The sequence below is a fragment of the Charadrius vociferus genome, unplaced genomic scaffold (genome assembly GCF_000708025.1).
Source record: "Charadrius vociferus isolate BGI_N301 unplaced genomic scaffold, ASM70802v2 scaffold67, whole genome shotgun sequence".
NCBI lineage: Eukaryota > Metazoa > Chordata > Aves > Charadriiformes > Charadriidae > Charadrius > Charadrius vociferus.
Window position 1 is genome coordinate 1,588,621 of NW_009649485.1, and position 21,178 is coordinate 1,609,798.

At 38.5% G+C, this 21,178-nt stretch overlaps 1 protein-coding gene across 1 annotated transcript in view; it reads left to right on the plus strand.

The window, feature by feature from the left end:
• Positions 1-6,846: 6,846 nt before the first annotated feature.
• NUP210 (nucleoporin 210kDa) overlaps positions 6,847-21,178 on the plus strand; it is an 81,186-nt gene continuing 66,854 nt past the window's right edge. Inside the window, exon 1 of the mRNA XM_009889950.1 lies at positions 6,847-6,878. Coding sequence (XP_009888252.1) covers positions 6,847-6,878 — 32 coding nt within the window. The remainder of the gene's footprint in view (positions 6,879-21,178) is intronic.

The following is a 21,178-nucleotide window of genomic DNA, read 5'->3' on the forward strand; positions in this document are numbered from 1 at the left end:
CGGGCGCGGGCGGGACCCGGCGCCGTGCGCTCCGCGGGAGGGGCAGCGGGAGGTCCCGGCCGGCCTAGCGTGGGGGGAGGTCGAAAAACGCAACCCCCATACGCAGGTTTGCCTACCAGCTGCCGCGGTTTTACACCAAGGGCCGCAATGCGACTCCACACAAACAGCAGCTTTGGCTAGGAAAATATGATTCTCGTTAGAAAATAAAATTATCAGCCTGCCAGGAGGTGAAGAGACATAGCAGGTCAGCAGGGCGACTCCACACAAACAGCAGCTTTGGATAGGAAAATATGATTCTCGTTAGGAAATAAAATTATCAGCCTGCCAAGAGGTGAAGAGACATAGCAGGTCAGCAGCAGCAAAGGTGAAATAGTGATATTATCCAACTCGGCAGCAGAACTCCCACTGGTTTTGTCAGGTCAAGATTCACCCCAGGAACACTGTCCCTAAATTCAGACACACCAGAAAAATAAGCTAGTTTCAAGTCAAAAGCCAATTTCTAAGTGTACTTTACTAATCCTGCTTGAATACACACAAAAAGCATTTCTTAGGCAGTTGTACAGCTCAATCGGTAATACCATCATGAAAAACGGTGCATCAATATCTGTCAAACCAAGGGGAACTGTGCAGAAGCCCTCTTTTCTCACAAGGAATATTGTCTTTTTATGAAAGTTCCAGCTAAATGTCTTTCTTCTTAAAATATGCTGGCTTTGGCGTGGCATTCAGTTTTGATGGATGCCTGGACTTCACCTTGGTATTTATTTAGCAGCAGGAGACTGTTATCCCAAGAAAACATTCTATCCCTTTGACATTATCTTTTAATTAACATTTCTTTTTGTTCTGGCCCTTTGTGCACTCGTCTCAGTATTAGTTCAGCAGATCTACCTTTTATTCCTCGTTACCGACTACTTAATGCTTGGTGCTTCATTGGAGTTTGAGTGTTGTTTGGTTAACTAGATAAAAATATAATGTGTTATTTCATTTTCATTTAAATTAACTTTTAAACTGAAATTAAAAATAAACTTGCAGACTAGTTTCCCTGTTTGTTGGATGTTGTGAACTGGGTTTCGGATGCTCTTTCCCATTTAATCATTGGCATTTAAACTATGCCACCCACGTCTCCAAATTGAAACTTTCCTAAGTCATTCATTTTTTCACCCCCAAAAACAAAACGAAAATATCTGCTCCTCTGTTCCGGGTAGCCGTGAGGTCTCTTGCTTTTGTTTTCCTCCTCTTGTGCCACAGTGAGTTGGACCCTTCCCCGCAGGCTGATTCCCCCACCAGCCCCCCAGTGATGCCTTTTCCTTTCTGCATCCGGGGCAGAGACGCGCTCTCTCGGGGGCACCCTAAGGAAGCACTGCGCAGATTTACACTAGTGCCTGCTCACTCCTGCTGGGGTACCGGTCGTCTTGTCTCCAGCAGGAAAAGAAATACGATCAAGACACGAACCTATTTCAGTGTAGGACACGCTATTTAAGATACTATAAATTAGAAAACTTTGTTTATAGTACGTATTTACCGTCCAGGCATTCTGTGAGTGTTGTTCTTGACGTTCCAAGGAACTGCGGCTGCGGACACCGAGCGCCCTCCAAGCCGGCTGCAGGTGGGCAGCGCTCACACCCGAGGAGGTACAGCCCTATGGCGGAAGCATTTACAGTTACTCTCAGAACCACAATGAGTTTCAAACAGTTTTTAAACAAACCATATGGGGCATAACATTATTGTTCAGTCTTACCTTTTTGGGCAGGGAGGTAATTACTTCCTCCTGAATTAGGCCCAAGATGCACAAAGGAGAATGACTCGTGCTGGATTTTGGACATTCTCCGAGCTCCAGTTTTCCGCCAGCAGACTTTTCAAGGCAAATGGATTTGGAAACCTTACAGCATGGTAGAAGAAACAGAGCTGAGGAAATAATGACACTTTTGGTTCAGTAGTCACTTTGAAAAAAACTTTTTTGAAGAAAATTTGGGGTTCTCATTATTTTTTGCAACATTGCAATATTTAAAACAAAGTGAAAGTTTTTGAAAAAGCCAGTCTGTCCCGAAATAGCATTTTAAATAAGTATAAATGAAATATTTGATTTAAAAAAAAATCAAACCCGAACATATAATACATTTTTAAATTAATATACATCCATAAAATGTACTGAAATAGCTGAATCCATACTTTTGGAGGAAAGATATTTCCTTTAGAACTTCTGCTGACTTCTCATTGCCTCTTTACAAATTAGGAAAGCAGGGCAACAAGCATAAGTCAGCAGCAAATAAGAGAAGATGACCTAAGTCTCTTAGAATAAAAGCCTGTACTCATGACAAGCAGAAAAAAGTTACAGACTGTACAGAATCCAGCCCTCTCTAAATTTCTCTGAAACCTTCAAAATTAGGCCCCAAATACACCATCAAAGTGAGAAAACAGATGAATTGTAACCCAGACCATGCAGTGTACCGATATTGTTCCTCAACTGATAGCTCTACTTTCCCAAGACAAAGGAAATGTTTTCTCCTTATACCATTTTGCTTCTGTTGAGACAAAGTGCAACCTGAATGGTTTTGACAATACTATGGATAATGCTGGGGTCCTGTGGTAAGGGAGTTTAATTGCTGCGTACTGGAAAGCACAGGTATATCATTGTTACAATAAATAACCAGCAACCTATTAACTCTCAAGGTTTGGCCTGTTTAACATGCTCTTTGTCATCCAGGAGATCATTCATCTCATGTTCAAAATCACACAAAGCACCTCAGGGAGGACAGACTTCCTTTCACAGAGAAATAGTTGTTTATAGTGAGGCTCCAGGTTGACGCTGGTTCAGATACTGGCCCTGTCCTTCTGGGCAACTCTTTTCAGGCCGTTCGTGTGACTGGTCTCTTTAAAGTTCAGGGATGCACTTGTGCGGATCCATTTGAAGGAGGGTCCCAGAGTCCGAATTGCCAGCAAACCCAACTTTTAGCAAACAGAAAAAGGAGCCTGACTAATATCCCATATGAAAGAGACTTGCCGGTCAGGCCTGCTAGTAATTGTGCCAGTTTATTAAAAAATCTGTTCAATTTATTCATTGTACATTCATTCTTTAGTAAAATGACGGAATTTGGCAAAAGCCCTTCATCACCTTCTCAACCTCCCACAGAACAGAAAATTACTTCCTAGTTCTGATGTTCCATGATGGTGAAACTACTTAAACGTGATGAATGGTGAAATATGATAAGGGTTTTTCCACATCAAGAAACAGTGAAGTTAGAAACAAAAGTCAGTGGTGGCAAATTCATGATAGAATGAAAATTGGGACTATGGATCCAGTCATCCATAATCTGTATCAGTGAGGTAACCTTTGGATCGCTTGCCTCACAGGCGAAGCTGTATGATGCCAAATTAAGAATTACTGCAACTTACAGTATTATTTTAACCTCCTAGAAACATGCCATTTGCTGCCTGGAGCTGGAATAATGCAAAAGTTGGAACATTCCCAGTAGGTTTGATCAGGCCCGACACGTGCAACTATCCTCCTCCTCTGGGCAGAGCCTCCAAGGTCTCACCCCCGTCTCCTGTCACGACAGCCTGTCCCCTGTGCAGAGAAAGCAGTGTGCAAAGCAGCTCATTTTGTTTCAGTTGTGGGATGCAACATATCCTTCCTTAAAGGGCGAGACACCCACAGGACTGAAATAAAAGCCACGTCACAAACAGTTTGATGTCAAACCAGTTTGAGTTGAGGCTTTTGAAACAGGCTAACACGAACAAACGTGCTACAGATAAAATCAGGCATGAAACACTTTTAAAGGAAGATAAAGAAATCAGATTTTTTATTTACATTGTGATGGGCTTCTCCTGTAAAGATTTTTACTACTAACTCATTACATGATCTTCTACAGAAATTTTAATTAGTGCTTCTCAATCCGAAAATAATATTTTGAGAACCTGTGCTACGTTAATCTCTTTGATCCTGAGGGCTTTGATCTGCCATGCGGTGACATGAGTGAGATCAGGCATTTACTTCTATGGTGGGTAGAAAATGTGAAATTATTGATTCCTGTAATCCAGCAGAGCAGAAAAAGGTCTGTGCTTTTTATAGCTCAGAAACTGATACAGTTTTCTTCCCTTGCTGTTGCTCAGAGCAGCTGGAAATGCAAGGCCTGAATATTCCTTAAAGATATCATTATTCTCCTCACAGTCTTATCTTCACTCTTATTAGCCTAAGTCCTTCTCCCTCGCTGAATTGCATCGAACTGAAATCCTCAGTTTTTAAAACAATAGAGCATGATACCACTAACCACCACTTTGTGCCGTCAGTGTCATGCGATTTTCAAAATGAGAGATGTAGGCTATTGCAACAGACTTCAGATTATACAAATCCCAGCAAGGCTTTATCCAAAATAGACTTTAAATGCCCTTTTCAAATTCACTAGAGGGACTCAGCTTAATGCCTTGAGCCAACGACCAGTGAAGGAAGCCATAAGACTTGATTTACTCTCATACGCTGTAAACATCTGGAAGTTACCATCAAATTGGAGAAAATCATGTTTAGTACAATGAGGTGCTTTCTGAAGCAAGACGATTTTTCAAAGTGATTCTTTGCAGATCCCTTCAGAGGTGCAGGTAGCTACTTAACAGAGCACAGGAGAGAAATACAATTAAGTTAATAACACATTCTCTGGTACCTCAGATTTGTCTCCAAATTAATTTGTATCCATCCTCCTAGAGCATACTTACAAATGTATGTACGGTATATAATTTTGTAATTTCATTGCCAATTAAAAGACAACCTGAGTCTAGTACTTTAATATCTTTCAAAATAAACAGGGTTGTGCATAACATGTAAAGTTTTCATCATATTCGGTCCTAAGAAGAACCAGATACACAAAAAATGTTTTCACCTAATAATCAGCATGTTCAATTGAGCACGTTTAGTTGATTTTTGCTCTGGTCTCATTTTTAAGTGCTTTGATAATATGAGTGATATTTAGTCTGTTTATAGTACGCAAGAAAGTGGCGAAGTAAAACACAAATTTCAGTCCTGTATTTCCAAGTACATTCAATAGAAATACACCCAGACATCTGGTACTCAGCTGGTGGGAAAAGTGTAATAAGCATTGGCAACATGTTTAACAGTACACTATTCCTTATACCACCAGGAAAAGATTAAATCTCAGATTTCAGGACATCTTTTTGTTTCTGATGGCCTCATGCACCTTTCCCATTAACAAGGTAACAATTGCTACAATTTTCAATGTAACAACTGTAACAATTTCCTAGTAGTTAGTATTGGTACTTAATCAAATTGGGGGTGGAGGGGCAGGGAAGGAAATGCAGTGTTACAGAGTATTTCTAAAGGTATCAGTAAGTAGACAGGAAAATTCCCACTGGAATAAAGTCTAGGAAGGGACTAAAATGTCCAGTCCAGCAGACAAAAGATTAATCAGAATTATTGATACGTCCTTTATGTACACATTACACATTTCTCAGCATTACAACGTTCTTTAGAAAAGGTACTGTGCACTAAGTAAGGACATTCAGGCTTATGCTGGAAAACAAATACACATGAAAGTTCAAGTTCCCTTGAAAGAATCAGCTCTAAAAAGATACGTGAATATAGAGAACTGGCTTAAATATATAGGGCAGTTATATTTGACTGTTACTTTGTTACCAGTTAAAGCCAGGCACCTAAAGCGTACCCAGGAGCATGAATTTCCTGCCACCAGCAGCACAACTAGTGTTTGCAACGACTAGGAACACTTCTGCTGTGCCAAGAGAAGTCAGGGATTCAGCGAAGGATGTGAGCTGTGGCTTGTGGGTAAAATCAGCGTGACACAAAACATACTTGAAACATTTCCAAATCCACTGTCCCTTTTCAATATTTTCATACTTCTGTATTAGTTTTAAATTCATAAATTGCAACGTAACAGTGCCTCAAGAGATATCCTGAAGGAATTTCATTATCAATATTTACCTGAGCACAGTCAAGAAAAGCAAAGGAACTACAACAATAGGAACTGTTGCTAAACAACCTGGCTTTATTCTGGGCCTTGCAGGTTTGATAAGCTCAGAACTATTCAGAAACTCCCCATCAGAGTCAAAGGCCTTCAGATGGAATTCCTCACCGGCACCATGAGATGTTTACTCATTTAGATAGGGATGTCTTGCCATAACTAGAGTGAACGTTTTATTTGTTCTCCAGTATCACGGCACAACTTAGAGGTGGATTATCAGATAGCTGGCACTCAAACTATATTAGGCATCATGAATTAATATCAACATTCTGAATCACTTGTTTTAGCAAACAAGCAGCTAGTGCAATCCAGCTAGGTACGGCTGGCATTGCCACACACGTTTCAGTTGCTGAATGACGATGATGTAAAGAACACCGGAAGACAGACATGGTAAAATGCAGTTGAATGAGGCCAGGCAGCTTCCAAGGCAATTCCCTGCACCACTGCATTCAGCCAAACTGTGGTCACTGAAGGAAAGGACTAAACTATTAAACGAAGCATTTCAAAAGAAGAGTGGCATACATGGCGGGATGCTAGGGATATTCAGTGTTCAGTTTTAAAGGGCGAAGAACACTCCTTCAACTCATCATGATCAAATTCCCTAAGAAACTTCCCAGTGGTATTTTTAAATCCTTTTCTCTGTCACTTTAAGCAACTTTTTTTTTTTTTTTAATAAGCTTAACTACTATTGATCCAGAATTGCATTTACTGCTCACAGAAATTAGAGGGAGTAGACAGGACTCTGAGACAGTGCTTGCTCTGCTTTGTCCCCAGGAAACTCTTAAGGAAGCCAGAAGTCTATGAAGTGAAGATAAACCCTACCAGCAAGGAAATAAAGTGCCAAAGGAGAGCCTGCATTGGCGCTATGTGGCTACAGCATGACTCTGGGGTGCTCTGGTGAGTGGCCAGAGCAGCTGTCAGCCAGAATCTACTCAAAATTAGTTGTGGCAAATATTGCCACATCACACTCCCACATCTGGGACGTGATCTGTGTTTATTTTCCATAGAACAAAAGCCTTTTTCTTAGCTGTATTGCAATAAAAATTCCGCTGGTGAAGAACCGTAAGAGAGATCCATACATATATTTATATATAAAAAGATAACAGAAGCTATACAGGAATGAAGTGCACCCTGTAGTGCACCCTGATGCAATCCCAGTTTAAGAAATACTTGCTTTTTAGAAAGTATTGAAGCCAGGGATCCTTCATAATGTCTCAGAGGAAGAGAGTTTCAGAAAAAGATGAGCCCCTTGTGTTTCCTTCACCATCTTCCATCTGACTAACACAATCAGAGCAAAACAAAACCACATTTTTCAGCAATCTCAGCAAAACTCCTCTAAATGTGTAAGGAGCAGCTCATTTCTTATTCTTCTTCCACAGGAAGTTATTTTGACAAAGACGTGCTGATCACATAACGTGATAGTAATAAACCTCCCTCATTTCTAAGGCTAATAGGCTCCTCATCAGTTGAAGTATGTCAATGACCAGCAATTAGCACCCTTCTCATTTAGCTACTGTGATTACACCAATTCTTGTATTAGTGCTGCATTAATTGCAGCTTATATCATCTTGATTTGGGGTGTGTGGTGATTTACAGCAGCATCAGGGGGTGGAGACTTTTCTTATTTCCCTCACTGCTAGATGAGCCAAAACAATGCATGAGGCGATCCAGCTCCCGAACTGCTGTGTATTGCAGGCTTCCAGTTCTTCCTACTCAGTCCTTTAACCAGTGAGACTCAGGAGAGTATTTGCTGTTCTCTTAAGTTTAACTACTATTTTTTTCTTATGCAATCAGGGATTAACTTCAAGGTGAGGAAGTTCTGCTGGGTCAGCCTTGTCTTTCCTAATGCTTCAGTTAAAATGATTTATCTCTGTAAAATCTATACATCCTTGGGTTACGGGGCTACTAGGAGGGAGACAAAATCTCCCAACTGGGACGTAGCAGAGCCCTCTGGAGTCTGCAACTTCACAGCTATGTAAAAAACTGCTATGGCAGAGTATGGTGAACCAAAATATGCAATGAAGTTTATTCTTTCTGGGTTCTCCCCACCTGAGAGCAGTATCAACCTTGCCTCTGAAACTGAGTCCTTTACAAGTAGGACCAAAGCTTTCCATAGATGCTTGCTAATAATATGCTGTTTAGGGGGTGTGTGAGGTATACCTGTAGCTGGCATTGCAGACTTGTTCATACATAAAATTAACAAAAGTAAAATCTAAACTTATCAATGTCAGAAATGCTTGAGTATGCCCCTAAACCAGGGCATTTTGAATTAGTAGTTCCTTGTGAATTGTGCATCTGTGGCTCAGTCGTCCACCAGTGTATTTAGTATTATTAATACCACTGCTGCTATAATTATGACAAATACAACTTTCCTGGCTTGCAGAAATGTTGAGGCTTGTTCCCTAGTGGTGGCTCTTGGATGGGTAGATGTGACAGAAAAGGAAATTAATTATTCTTCTCCATAGCATGGTTTGAATCATGTGCAGTAGATAAGGCTTCAGGGCACAAACTTGAATAATGAGAAGAAAACAAAACAGCTATGTATCATCCTTTCTGCCCTTGAGCAGAGCAGGGCTTCTGAAAGGGCCCTGTCTGTATACCAGCACTGTCTGAACAGGTAATTAAAAATTACAAAAACCTTACATGTGAAAAAAGAAGCATATTAAGTTTGCCTGAATAATCTTGTTCTGGTATTTCCTAAATTTTCAGTGTTCTCTTAATTTTTTAATATTTTTTAGCACATTTTTATTTGAACTTGGCTGTATGTTTTGTAACAGCCTGTCTTCTGGCAAGCTATTACTGGTTTATTTGAATATTTGCATGATTCAACAGTGGCAATTGTTAAAAAAGAAAGCAAAAATAAATAGTGGCTTTTTTCCCTGAATGGATCACCTTCCTTATAAAACCCAATATTCCCCTCTCCACAGCGCCAAACTAATCCAAATTGGAAGCAACCTTCCACATAAGCCCAGCTTAACAGTTCCAGTACGTTCCATTCATTTAAATTTTCAAGAATACTAAGCCTTCGGGGAGGCACCTTCTCCGTATTTTCAAATGTGTTTCAGCTGAAGGCCAGAGGCAGATCAGTCATCACAGATTACTTTTATTCTCCTGTAAGTTCTCCATTCATTTGGTATGGTGCCAGTGTCCTACTGAGAAGTCCACAAAACCTCATAGCATATTTTGGACTCGAGGTGAGCTGACAGAAATGTCAAGTTACAGATAACTAGAAACAAACTCCCTAGTAAATACCTAGCTCCAGAAAAAGACTGTGAGTGATCCCGGCTGGGTTTGAAACCAGCTACACGTAACATTTACACAGATTGATGCTGTCTTCTGGCAGTGCAATATGCTTTGGGTTTCACTATGCTTCATCTTTCCCTCCTCCTGGGGCACTTGAACAGAGCTGATTGACTAGCAGTGATGCAGTCAAGGATAGGTACTGTTTATCCCTTTCTAATTTTGGCAACATACACACTAATTTGACCTCTCTAGAGAACGTTCCTCCTTCCTGGTGTCTGCCTTGGACCACTGAGCAGTTTACCCTCTTGGTTAATTATTAGACAATCACATTTGTCTGCCCTTTCTATAAACCAGGACACAAGGGACAGCTGGGAGAAAGGGAAGGAGGAAAAGGGGTGAAGGACACTTCCAGTAAACACAAAACTTAGGGCACCTTCTGTTTTTCAGTATCAGCTATATAAGCTGTTGGTTCATTAATCAAAAAGCAAATCCTTACACTTTACAAAAAGCTAAATTTCAGCAGTTCGCCAGATATATCTGTTTGTTTCAACTGCATTACTAAGCCAAGTATGTAAAACCCATTTGTAATACCATAGCTAAAATGTAATTAACACTATTAACTCATTACCAATGTAAGCTAGTGTGCTGGGGATTTGCTCTGTTATCAGGCAAAAAGGCAACACAGATGAAGAGTGAATGATGAACTGCAGCTAAATACAAACACATAAGGTATGTAAGTACATAATCGGATACAATCAATAGCCAGGTATAAATTCAGGTCAGCAGCCTGACTTAGAAGCCCTGGCTTGCAGGGCAGATAAGCTCTGTTTTGGGAATGATGTGTTGCCTCTGACTGTCTCTAATGTGTTAAAAGACAGACTTTTTTTTAAATTTTTCATTGAAGTAGAGAAAACATTAAAAAACATCTATTTTCTACTTGGCAATTCATTACAGTCCCCTCTGAAAGAAAAGTAGATTTATGTGGTTAAAAAGGTATCTTGCTTGGCCTTCTAAGTCACCAAAGTTGAACTTTGGTCTCTGCCCACACCCGCCCAGTGCCAGTGGAAAGGAGTGTAGCGTCTATAGCAGGATTCTGGATAGTATTCGCCAAATGCAACCAAATGTGAACTCCAGGCCATATATCCACTTCAGATACACTCATCTCACAAATCTGGATCAATTTATAGCAAAGGATGCAATTTAAATATAACAATTCAGAGGGCATGAAATGTGCAAGGGTAAGTACATGCATAAATCTGCTGAGGAATGGAGCACCTGTAATTATAATAATGCAATTTTTTAAAGAATTTGGAAAGTCAATAAAATAGTTAGATCCTTTACAGATAGTTTTTTGGGCTGAAGGACCATCTTGTGCTCTACTGAATTGTTTATAATTAAATTATGTCCTTTACAAGAAGATCTGGGATTAATAAAAGAGCATAGTTAAATGATTGAGATATTGCTTAATATTTCAATTCTGAAGCAAATGAATTTTTTTTTGCAAATATAGTACTTGCACATGCACCTAGTCCTGCAATATAACTCATCTGATTAGTTCATTGCAAGGTGAAAATCAGGCATAACTTGGAAGAAAAAAGTCTTAATGGAGCTTTCAGCGTAATTTTTGTTTAGTGGAATAGAATTACAGTCCCTGAAGCTAAGCAGATGCAAGATCAGATCTGAAAGAAAGCTCCATGAAGGTCAAACGGAACGTGTTCTGAACTCATGAAAACAAAGTGCATCATATGGCAAGGCTACAGAATAGATAGTGTAGGGAATTTTTTGTTGTATTAAATTTGAGGTTTCAATTTAGAAATAAGAGCTATTCATTATTTATACAGAAAGATCTCATTTGCCTTCTGCTTTTCACCAAGTGCTTTTCAATTTGAAAGGGTCATTTGATTGTAATTAAGCCAAAGGTTAGTGAATAATTCACTACCTTTTTTTCTTCATCCTGTCCTATTAATTACTTAGAGCCAAAAGGCTCAAACTTTCAAATAATAGCAAATCTTTATTCAAATAATTGGTAATAATCAAAGGCTCAAAGCTGTTACAGCAGTCAGTTATGAACAAAGAAGATTCTGTTTGTGAAATGAGAACTAATAAGTGAAAAATTAATTTTTCATCAACTTAAGTATTTCCAAAAACTTAGGCCTTCATAGGACATACGATTGGGAATCTGTGTAATTTCATTTGATAAACACAGAGCAAAAATTGGCATCCTTGTAATTAACTTACGCTATTGCATAAAAATACGGGGAGAATAATTCACGAAGAGAAACTACATGCTGCAGAGTTGCTTTAAATCTTTTTTCCTCTATAAATTATGTCAGCTATCTAGTTATATAAAACAGCATGGCACTTTTGGGGGCTCTTCTAATCTGAAACACTTAAAGAATCTTATAAATTTTAAGTAGAACTCTGTAAAATAAGCCATCATACGTGTAGATCTATACAGAGATTCTTCTCATTTTATTCATGTGTTTCACACAACTTGTTGCAAACCTCTTACATGAGAGAAGTAAGAACAATGTTGGTCTACTGTTACTAAAATGAGCCAAAATTTTAAAATTGCATGAAAGCCTGTTGACAAACACATTCTATGGTTTCGGTTCTGGGTTACCACCACAACTACAAAGGACTGTTTGGTAGTTCCACTGGAGAAAAAGTTAAAAATTGCAATTTCATGCTGAAGCAGAGTTCATCTAACAAAACTATTTAGTCTTGTAGGATTACTGTTGCTTATAGCGTAACTAACGTTGGCTCTAACCTGAGCGTGTCACGCTAATGAACTTAGGAGTTGATCTTCCTGTCTCTTTATCCCCTGATTAGTATGCATGTTATGCAGAGAACTGCTCTGAGATAGTGAGAACTTACTCAAAAGGAGCCAAAACCAATAAGAAAAGCAAATGGGGGGGGGGGGGGGGGGGGGAGAGAATACAAATGTGTCTCCAGAATGCCAAGAGGAAACATTTATAAAGAACATAAAAAACAGTGTCATCAAGATGCCAGCTAGTTAGGAGAAATAAAATGGAAGATTGATGTTGATGTGCTCAGGGTAATCATAAACGAATAAAAGTAGACTGATGACACCTTGTAGAGAGCAGATATTCTCGTGATAAATCGACAGAAGTACATTCAAGAGAGTATCACCAAATGGCACTGAGCTTGATAATGAGAAAGCAAAGGGAGGCAAACTATCTTCACGAATTCCTACACAACCCAGCCTGTGTTACAACAATGGGCTTCCAGCTTCTTGCATCAGAAACAAAATAGACTTGAAGATGGATTTAGCAATTATTAGAGACACAGCCCTCTCCTATCACATCTCATGTGACATTGAATGACCTTAGCTTATTGTAAAGTTTAAAGTAAAACTGAAACTAATATATTTCCATCGTATTTTGGGTCTTTTCTATGTTATTTGTTGTACTACACCACCTTATGTAGATTTGGACCGCTGTTGGGCATTGAGAAGTTTTTAATTGTGCTGGGTGCTCTTTTTCCCTTAGCAGTTAGCAATAAGTTAGAACAGGGCCATGCGTACAAGCAGTTCAGATTTTTCAGTCTAATGTGCTCTACCCTGCATTTGTTAATGTCTGAATTTCAGCAACCATTATGCTGCCAATTTGTCTAGTTCTGGTTCCATGAAGTTCACAACAGCCGCCTCTTACAAAGACTTACACTAAATAATTTTGTCATCTGCAAATCCTGCTGACCTCATTTTTTTGTTCTGCCCCTCATTTCTGCCTTTCTGGATAATTAATGAATGTATTAAATACTAAGTACAGTACAGATCCTTGGGACATACTAATATTAACCTCCTACTGAATTGAAAACTGACAGCCTGATGAATTAAACTCTCTACACGAGAACAACAGTGTTGACAGTGAAAAGCAGGATGACTTGTGATTTATCCCTAATCTGAAGGAAAAAACAAACAAACCAACCACCCAAACCTCTGCAAGTACAAGCACCTGCAACTTCTACTGACTTTTATGGGGGTTGTGAAAAAACAGGCTACTTAAGGAAAAAACAAAACCAATTAAAAAAAAGAGGAAATATCACCTCTGTATACTTGTTTCACTTGCTGTTTACAGAATTACTGAGCTATCAAGCAGTACCTTAAGCATTTTTTCCCCCCTATGAAATTGTTAAAAGTGCCTTGGCTAGAATATCCTTGGAATGTCAAAACCTGTTTAGGTATTTAATCCTAAGAGGACAAGGTATGAAATTTGTAGCTAATCAAGCCTAAAGTAAAAGATGAACAAATTGAACTAAACTGATGACTACTATAGCTACAATCATGTTGGCAGGACATGCTTCCTTGTCAAAGTCATTTAGTTTTTTCTAGGTATCAGAAAATATCTCATGCTTCTCTGACACTTTAATACAGTATCTGTAGCAGACATTTCTGGAAGCAAAAAATATATTTGGAACAGACATCACCAAGCCATAGAGAAAAGGGCAGTTTCTTAGTGTTTTGCCACTAATATAAAAACGTATTAAAATTTAGGTGTGTTATAAACAGCAGAAAATAGAGAGTTATTTCTGAAACTGTTATACTTCAGCATGTAAAAAAGTGTGTAATTTATACAGCAGCTTTAAAAGACTCTAATTAGTGTCTTCCAAGTGCAAATCCTGATGTTTGAACTTTGTACCAAAGAAAAGCTAGAAGAACAATACAAAAAATACTAATGAATATTCACACGCTCTTGAAATGAACCTTCTTGATTCATGAACATTTTGAGAGATCAAATTTTATTACCACAAATGTTTGCGAAAAGTATACAGGTGTAAAAATGCATTTAAATTATCAACATTTTAATAACCTGTATCACTGAGCTAATAGGCCTTTTGATAGGGAGCCATAGGGTTCTTTGGGAAATGTGCTTTGTTTTACTAAAGTCTTCAATATAGGTTCTAGTCAAAGCAGATTCCTTTACTTAGGTTAGAAGAAGATTTTACAAAAAGCCTGCAGGCAGATACAGGTTCCTAATGGGTGATGCTGAGAAAATTCTGCTAAAATTAAAAAAAAAAAATAAAAAAAAATGGAGCATTCTGCCTTTTAAGTCCTGTTGGATGCTATCTGCATCATTAGGTACAGGCTCACATTTAACCATCTGGATCGCCAAATTTAGAAACTAAGATCCAGTCTCAAATGTTTGGGATAAATTAGGGACCTAAACCTAAGTGAAGGTCATTGTAACCAGGCTAGACTCAAGATTCAGTGGTCATGTCAGAGTAGGGCAGCATTCAGTGTGTCTCAAATCTTCTCCATATATCCACTGTATCGATTTAGATGTTTGCTGTTCAGAGGAACATTAGGCCAGATAGTACAGTCAGATTTACTGTACCCAGATCTGTACAGATTTTAGCACGCATGGTGGCTGTGTGCAAGATTTTCAGGTGTCCAGCAAGGGCTAATGTTAATGTCCTGTCTGAAGAAAGTCCTAGTCAGCCTCCAAATTTCACCCAGATCGTATAGGCCACCTGGGAAACCCAAACATACAGCAGACTGGGAAGGTGCATGGTATGTCAGACAGGGATACTGAAAGATAGGAATGGAATTTCTAGCATGATCTCTGATTTCTTTCATGCGTTTTAGTTGCACGTCTGCAAAATGGCGGTAATGGGGAGTTGTGAAAACACAGTAATTAAATACCTCTGAAGCACGCTGTACCGGTGGTAAAGTGGCAGTGTAAGATGCCAGATAGAAAGGGCAAAAGTGGAAATAAGGCTTGCGTGTAACTAGGATGAGCGAGAGTCAACGCAGAAACAAAAATCACAAAAGGAGTAAGTTGTATGCATGTAGAGATGGCTACAAGCAGCACAATTCAGACCTCAGTTTCAAAGACCATGGAGTTTAGCTTGCTGTGCCATACTTTGCTAGCCTGGGCACAATTTTAGTCATGCAAGCTGTGTCTGTGTTGCTGGGACTAGACCTTGATTTGCCAAGATTCTGAAAGTATTTTTAAGAAACAAGAGACCTTTAAAATCTCTGTCCAGTGCCTCACCATCTGCACCGAGTTTGTCTCAGTGACACTGTATCTAACTTTTTTGTTACAAATCTGCAGTTGCAAATTCATATTGAAGATAAGGTTTTTTGCTTCATGAATGCTATCTTTACTCAATATTGAATATTCCATTCCCCAAGGTAACTTGATTGGTAGGTGGCCTACCTGGAAAAGTGGCCCTGAAAGGAATTAAGGAGACAAACCAGAAATCAGTTCGCTTCAGTGCAATGTGTACACGATCTGTTACGTTCTGCTGTGTATTGCAGCACCTCCTGCTTTTCTACTATCCTTCAACTGCAGTAAGTGAAATCTCCTTTGGAAGGAATTACTACAAACATAACAGAATTTACATTAGGTTTCTGCAAGGTCAGCAAAAGGGGCTGAATTTGTTCTACTTATGTATCTATTCAAATGGAGAAAAAAATAGTATTTATTTTGAATAAAAAATTGTAATTTTACAGTTGAAAAGCACACTGTATACTGCCAGTATACCTGGAGAAACAGAGGAAGTCTGACAGCCTTGCTGTGTAGGTACAGAAGCCCTCTAGATGATTGCCCGTGCTGAGGTAAGTGAGGTCAGAAGACAACTGCAGGAAGAGAATGGGAAAAATAGAAAAGATGATGGAATTTTCTAAATTGTCCCACACTGGTGTTTGAAGTCTAGAAAATAACAAACCAATTCAGAACAGTGTTAATGTTTAAAAAGACTCAGAATTATTGTACTTGATTGCCCACTTAACATTTTTGAGGTGTACATACCATAATTTGAAGCCAAGTAACCTTGAAAAGATCATAATTCACTTTCCGTAGTACTATTAACTAAGTCATTAAACATATTCACATGCCTATTTATAAATTGTATTAATTATTTTCAAGATTTAAGACTACTATGCTTTCCTAAATTTCCCTGATGTATTTAAAGCAGAAACAAAGGTTGGGATTTTGGTTTGTTTGTTACTTGTCTCTTTCTTGTGCATTCTCATCACTCATGCATTCATTCAGTTGTTCAGTGAATAGCTCATTAATATGATTTCTATCTGTGTATAAAGGCACACGGCAAAAGCACTATTATGTAACAGTTTGAAAAGACAGCTATAAATAACCTACTTTAATAACCATAAATTTACATTAGAAAGGTAGATAAACTCTGAAGTGAAAAACATTTATTTTTATCTGATGTTACTGTTTCATAACCTCAGTGTTATCAGACTCATCCTGAATAATTTAGTAAGGTCTTGGGGTTTTATAGCATCTGGGAAAGGCTTGCATATCGAATAGATTTATACGATAGGAACAGAGATTTAAAAAGAGCTACATTCTCTTTAGGGACTCAATCTTACTTACCTGGTACACATTCCAAACTCCCAGTGACATCCCTGGCAGATTAGACTACGCAAAGAATGGCAGGTTTGGCCCTTTTACTGATTTGCTGAACACAAGTGCTCCTTTCTGAATAATCTGAAGGAAATCAACCTTGATGGCATTTTAAATTTTCCTTCCTTATTACTATTAACTGGCTGCCTTCATTTTAGAAATTTAGTGGATTTATGCCTTCCTTTGGCCAAACATCTTCTCTTGGAAGGAAAATACTGGCAGGCATAACCACAGCGTTCAGTTTTATAGGTGCTATCAATTCATCATTATCTCTGTAGAGAACGGTTGTAAGGTTGAGAGGATGTTCTCATAAAATCTTCAATAGGCATATGAAAATACCGAAAGTCTAATACCGTAAATGGAACATGGTAACTTTACTAGTAGAGAAAACAATAAAGAAATAATTGAAAAAAGGAGTGTTGTTTTAGTTACTCTGTAAGTGTATGATACCTGTTTTAAATTAGTGAAGTATAACGCCCCCTCTTACAATTTGATCTCTGTAGGTAGCCAGGAACAGCTCAATAGAGGCATAATGCAGAGGCAGGAACATATTCCCTGCACTTCTGGCAGCAGGATCAATGCCTAATTAATGAGTTTTGCCAGTCAAGCTTAACCGCTGTGTGCATTTGTATGTATGTAAGACTTTCATTTGATTTTTAAATAATGGATGGTTATAACCACATGCTCAAATACAATGATCTATGAACTACTAATTCCCATGAGCCTTTTGCTAATACTAAGGGATACCAGTTGTAATCTTTTTCCTGTGTTGACTGTTTTTTAAATATCTTTTCATATATTGGACTACTTAAAATACTTCTTTGACTGATGTTTACTTTGGGGGAGATACTTTGCAAGGCTCTGCAGCTATGAGGATGGAACCAGACAGCAAACTAAGCAGGAAAAAAGCACAGCAATGAAAGCCATAGAGCTGGTCAGCCAGGAAATACATGTAAAGCACTGTTCTTTGAGATCAGCGATGGGTAAGACAGACACAAAGTAGGCTGCTGAAGTGTTATAAGATGCAGCCTGATAAGGAGGAAGAAAACTGACCAACTTCCCCAGTGATTTTTGCAGGATCCTGTTTTACTCTTCAGCTTAAACACAGACAGCATCAGACAAAAAAAGGCCCATCACTGTTATTCTTGCCTTAAGTTACTATTCCCAGACCACTTTCTTTCTCCAAGTCTACTAGCCTGCCCTTTTCATCTTCTACTCAGCCTGGTGTAGGCAGCTCCCCATCTCTTCTCAACCAGAGCTTCATCCCTAGAGGAAGAGATTTTTTTCATTAAAAGTGTTAGTATTATTTGCCAGTCAATCTTTAGCCTTTAAATCAAATATTGTTTTATTTGAGAGTTCAGAAGCATGATAGCGCAGAATATTTTTCATTGTTCTACAGTGTGAACCCTGATTCTTCCAGTTTAATGAAACCGTTCCTACAATTATGTTGTACACAATGCATTTAGCTGCTGATACTACACAGAGCCAGCCCTATGCTGTTGACAACCAAGTATAGACGTACCTGCAAGGGTTATGGTTGGAACTGTTTTGAGTCAGCTTGACCCAATACGCTTTGAAATAATCTTCCATACCTTATCATTTTGCTGGAATTTCACCTTCTGAGTTGCAATAATTCAGAGTTGGGGATTTTGGGCGTTCGGCCTGGTTTGTGGTTTTGGTTGTGTTGGTGTTTTTTTTTAGAGGAGCATTTTTAAAGATTTTAAATTATTCAGACATTTTAAAATATGAAACGCCTGAGAATAAAGTCACGTCTTCCTTGGCCAGATGGTTTTTTAGTAACCTTTTTTTTCTCAATGAACTCTAGAACCTGAGGTTTTCTTCATTCAAAATTTGTCACAGACTCAGGCCTCAATCCAGGAAAGCACGTATGCATAACCCTAATATTAGATACATGCTTAGTGCTCTTATCAAGTTGGTTTAGCCTTCCTGAACATGGTGAGCCCCGCAAGTCCTTGTATTGCTGAAAGACGAGAGACACACGTTGTACACCCTTGAGATCCGAGGGCTGGGCAAGCGTCGAGGCAATTCAAAGGGAAGACAGGCAAACAGGCACCGTCATCATTGTGTCATTCAAATACTTTCTCTTTTTGAACAAGGATTTAAAATTATTTCACTACAAATAGAAGATCACCTCATGATACACTGATACAGGTTTTTTCTAGCTTTATAAAAAATATCTTTCCGCCAGAAACTGATTAATTTAAAAGATCAAATGCAAGTAAGTCTCCTTGCTTCCTTGGGAGCGTTTTCAGATCTTCAGACCAACCAAGTGTGTTTGTAGAATCTTTCAGTAATTCTCCCCCTTTTATTTTCATATTTCAGTACAAACATTATCAGCACCTGGTGTTTTGTTATTTACTGCATGTCTTTTGATTGCCTCTTAAATCTCTTTAAAACATAATTCTTCCCCAAATGGCTCAGCTGCTTGGAGAATAACCATTTATTGTTTGCCTTTATCCCTCTCACAATTAAGCAGCTCATTAAAGTACTCTCTCTATCGTTCTATAATTGCATTCTTTGTGACTAAGAAATTTCCATTTTTGTTCTTTATCAGACTTACTCAGGTGTACATTGATATGCGTGTAAAATTATCTCATATTCCTAATCCGTCTATCCTGTTCCAATTCTCTACCATTCCAGCTAACCACACCACTGACTAGAGGTATTTTTACGTTCTTTGCACTGTCATTTTAGTCCGAAAGGGATGCACCGGCTCCATCCTGGTCTCATCACTGCTGGATGGAAAAAGACAGTAGAGCACTGCACCAACTGTGCTAAGTCAACCCATGATTTTAGTAACTTTGCACAGAGCATGCAGCTGCACTGTGTGACTCCTAGCCTACTCTCCTCTATCCAAAATAGGCTCTAATGCTAACACAGCGCTGCAGTGCATGGCTTTCAATTTAAGTAAGCAGAAAATTCACTTCATAACTTTACTGTGTAACAGAAATGGCAGAGCTGCTCATCAATGTCTCCTGCCTTACAATTGCCTCCTCTTACAATTTCTTAGCATGCTTTTGAGTATGCACTGAAAGATATGTCAGACATTTAATTGCTGTACTTAACTGTCACGTTTCATCAAAAAGCTTTAAGGTCCTAACTGCACTTTGCTGTTCCTTATGAAAATCACTCAAGTCTAAGAAGTATTTGAGAACAACAATAATTCTGCAGTAACACACTGAATACTCATCATCATACACTGTTGATGAAAGAAAGTAAAGACGAAGTGAGATTGCGAAACCTACTTTTAAAAGCCAGGAAGTATTGGGATACAGACATTTTCTCATCTCATTCACCGCACAGGATGCAAGATACTTGCTATCTATTTCTTATCTACTCAGTTGTAACTATACTAACAGTAAACACGTTGTATTGATTTATTCATGGGCTATTTTACCACGTTCCTCCCTAATATTGGAGTCTTTATTGAACTTATCTTCATAACATGCCTATGAAGGAAGGTTATGGATTGATTGACAAAAAGAGTAAAGAAATGAAGTAAGTCTGTATTTTGGGGAGCAATTTGAGGTGTAGTGGCTTGATTTGCCAGTGCTTTTAATACCACGCATCTTTCTGGGCCCAGCTCAGTGTCACTTGAATTGCAGCTGTAAAGTTCAGCTCTTCTCTAAATCAGACCACACAATTTCAAGATGTGCATTCAGAAAATGAGTAATATATAAACAGAAGCTGCAGCAAGAAGTGAACTGTCCAGCAGCAAGCAGTCCTCTGGGATAGAAAATGGAGTAGCCTTGCTGAGGTACTGATAAATAAAACACTAGGTGAATAAATATTGAAAAAAACCCATACTTCTAGGTAAATAAAAAGTCCTGTATAAGTTTACTTGCTTAGAATAGATGAGAATTGGTTAACTTATATACTACCTAAATTAGAACTGGTTAAATTCTCAGGCAGTGTCCTTGGACAGCATTTGATCTTCCTAGGCAGAATTCAAGTAGCTTAATTCAAAGATGATTCTCCCTTCTTAAAATCCCTTCTCTCACTAAATATATACCATCCCTCTGTCATAGGTAATGTCAGAAAGATCCTCCACACAATAACTTCATTCACTAAATAGCTTTGATTAATTCCAGGAGCATGACTTTTCCCATGCACCATGAATGGTGAAGAGATCCTACAATTAAACATATGTTGAAATGATGATACATATGAACGCATACTGATAACAAGGACAAATGAAGATTGCAATACAGCCTGCTTTTGGCTTACAAAATACAATGGTCTTTCACAGTACTTTCAGATGTGTTCAAGGTTTCTAAAAAAGCAAATTATTAAATACACAGAAATTCCGTAGTACAGAATAGTGTTTATCCCTGCGTATTTGCCTTCAGCAAAAACATCTGTAACAAAGTGAACTTAGTACAATGTCATCTGCTACAAAGTCCAATCACCACCAGGAGGTAAAATATACATTTTGTAATATGTTTACAAAATATAGGGTAAAAAAACCCATCAAATTGAGACTTCTGATTCCTGAATTCCATTCCAGGCTCTGAACACATTTTAATAATTACAGATCTGTCA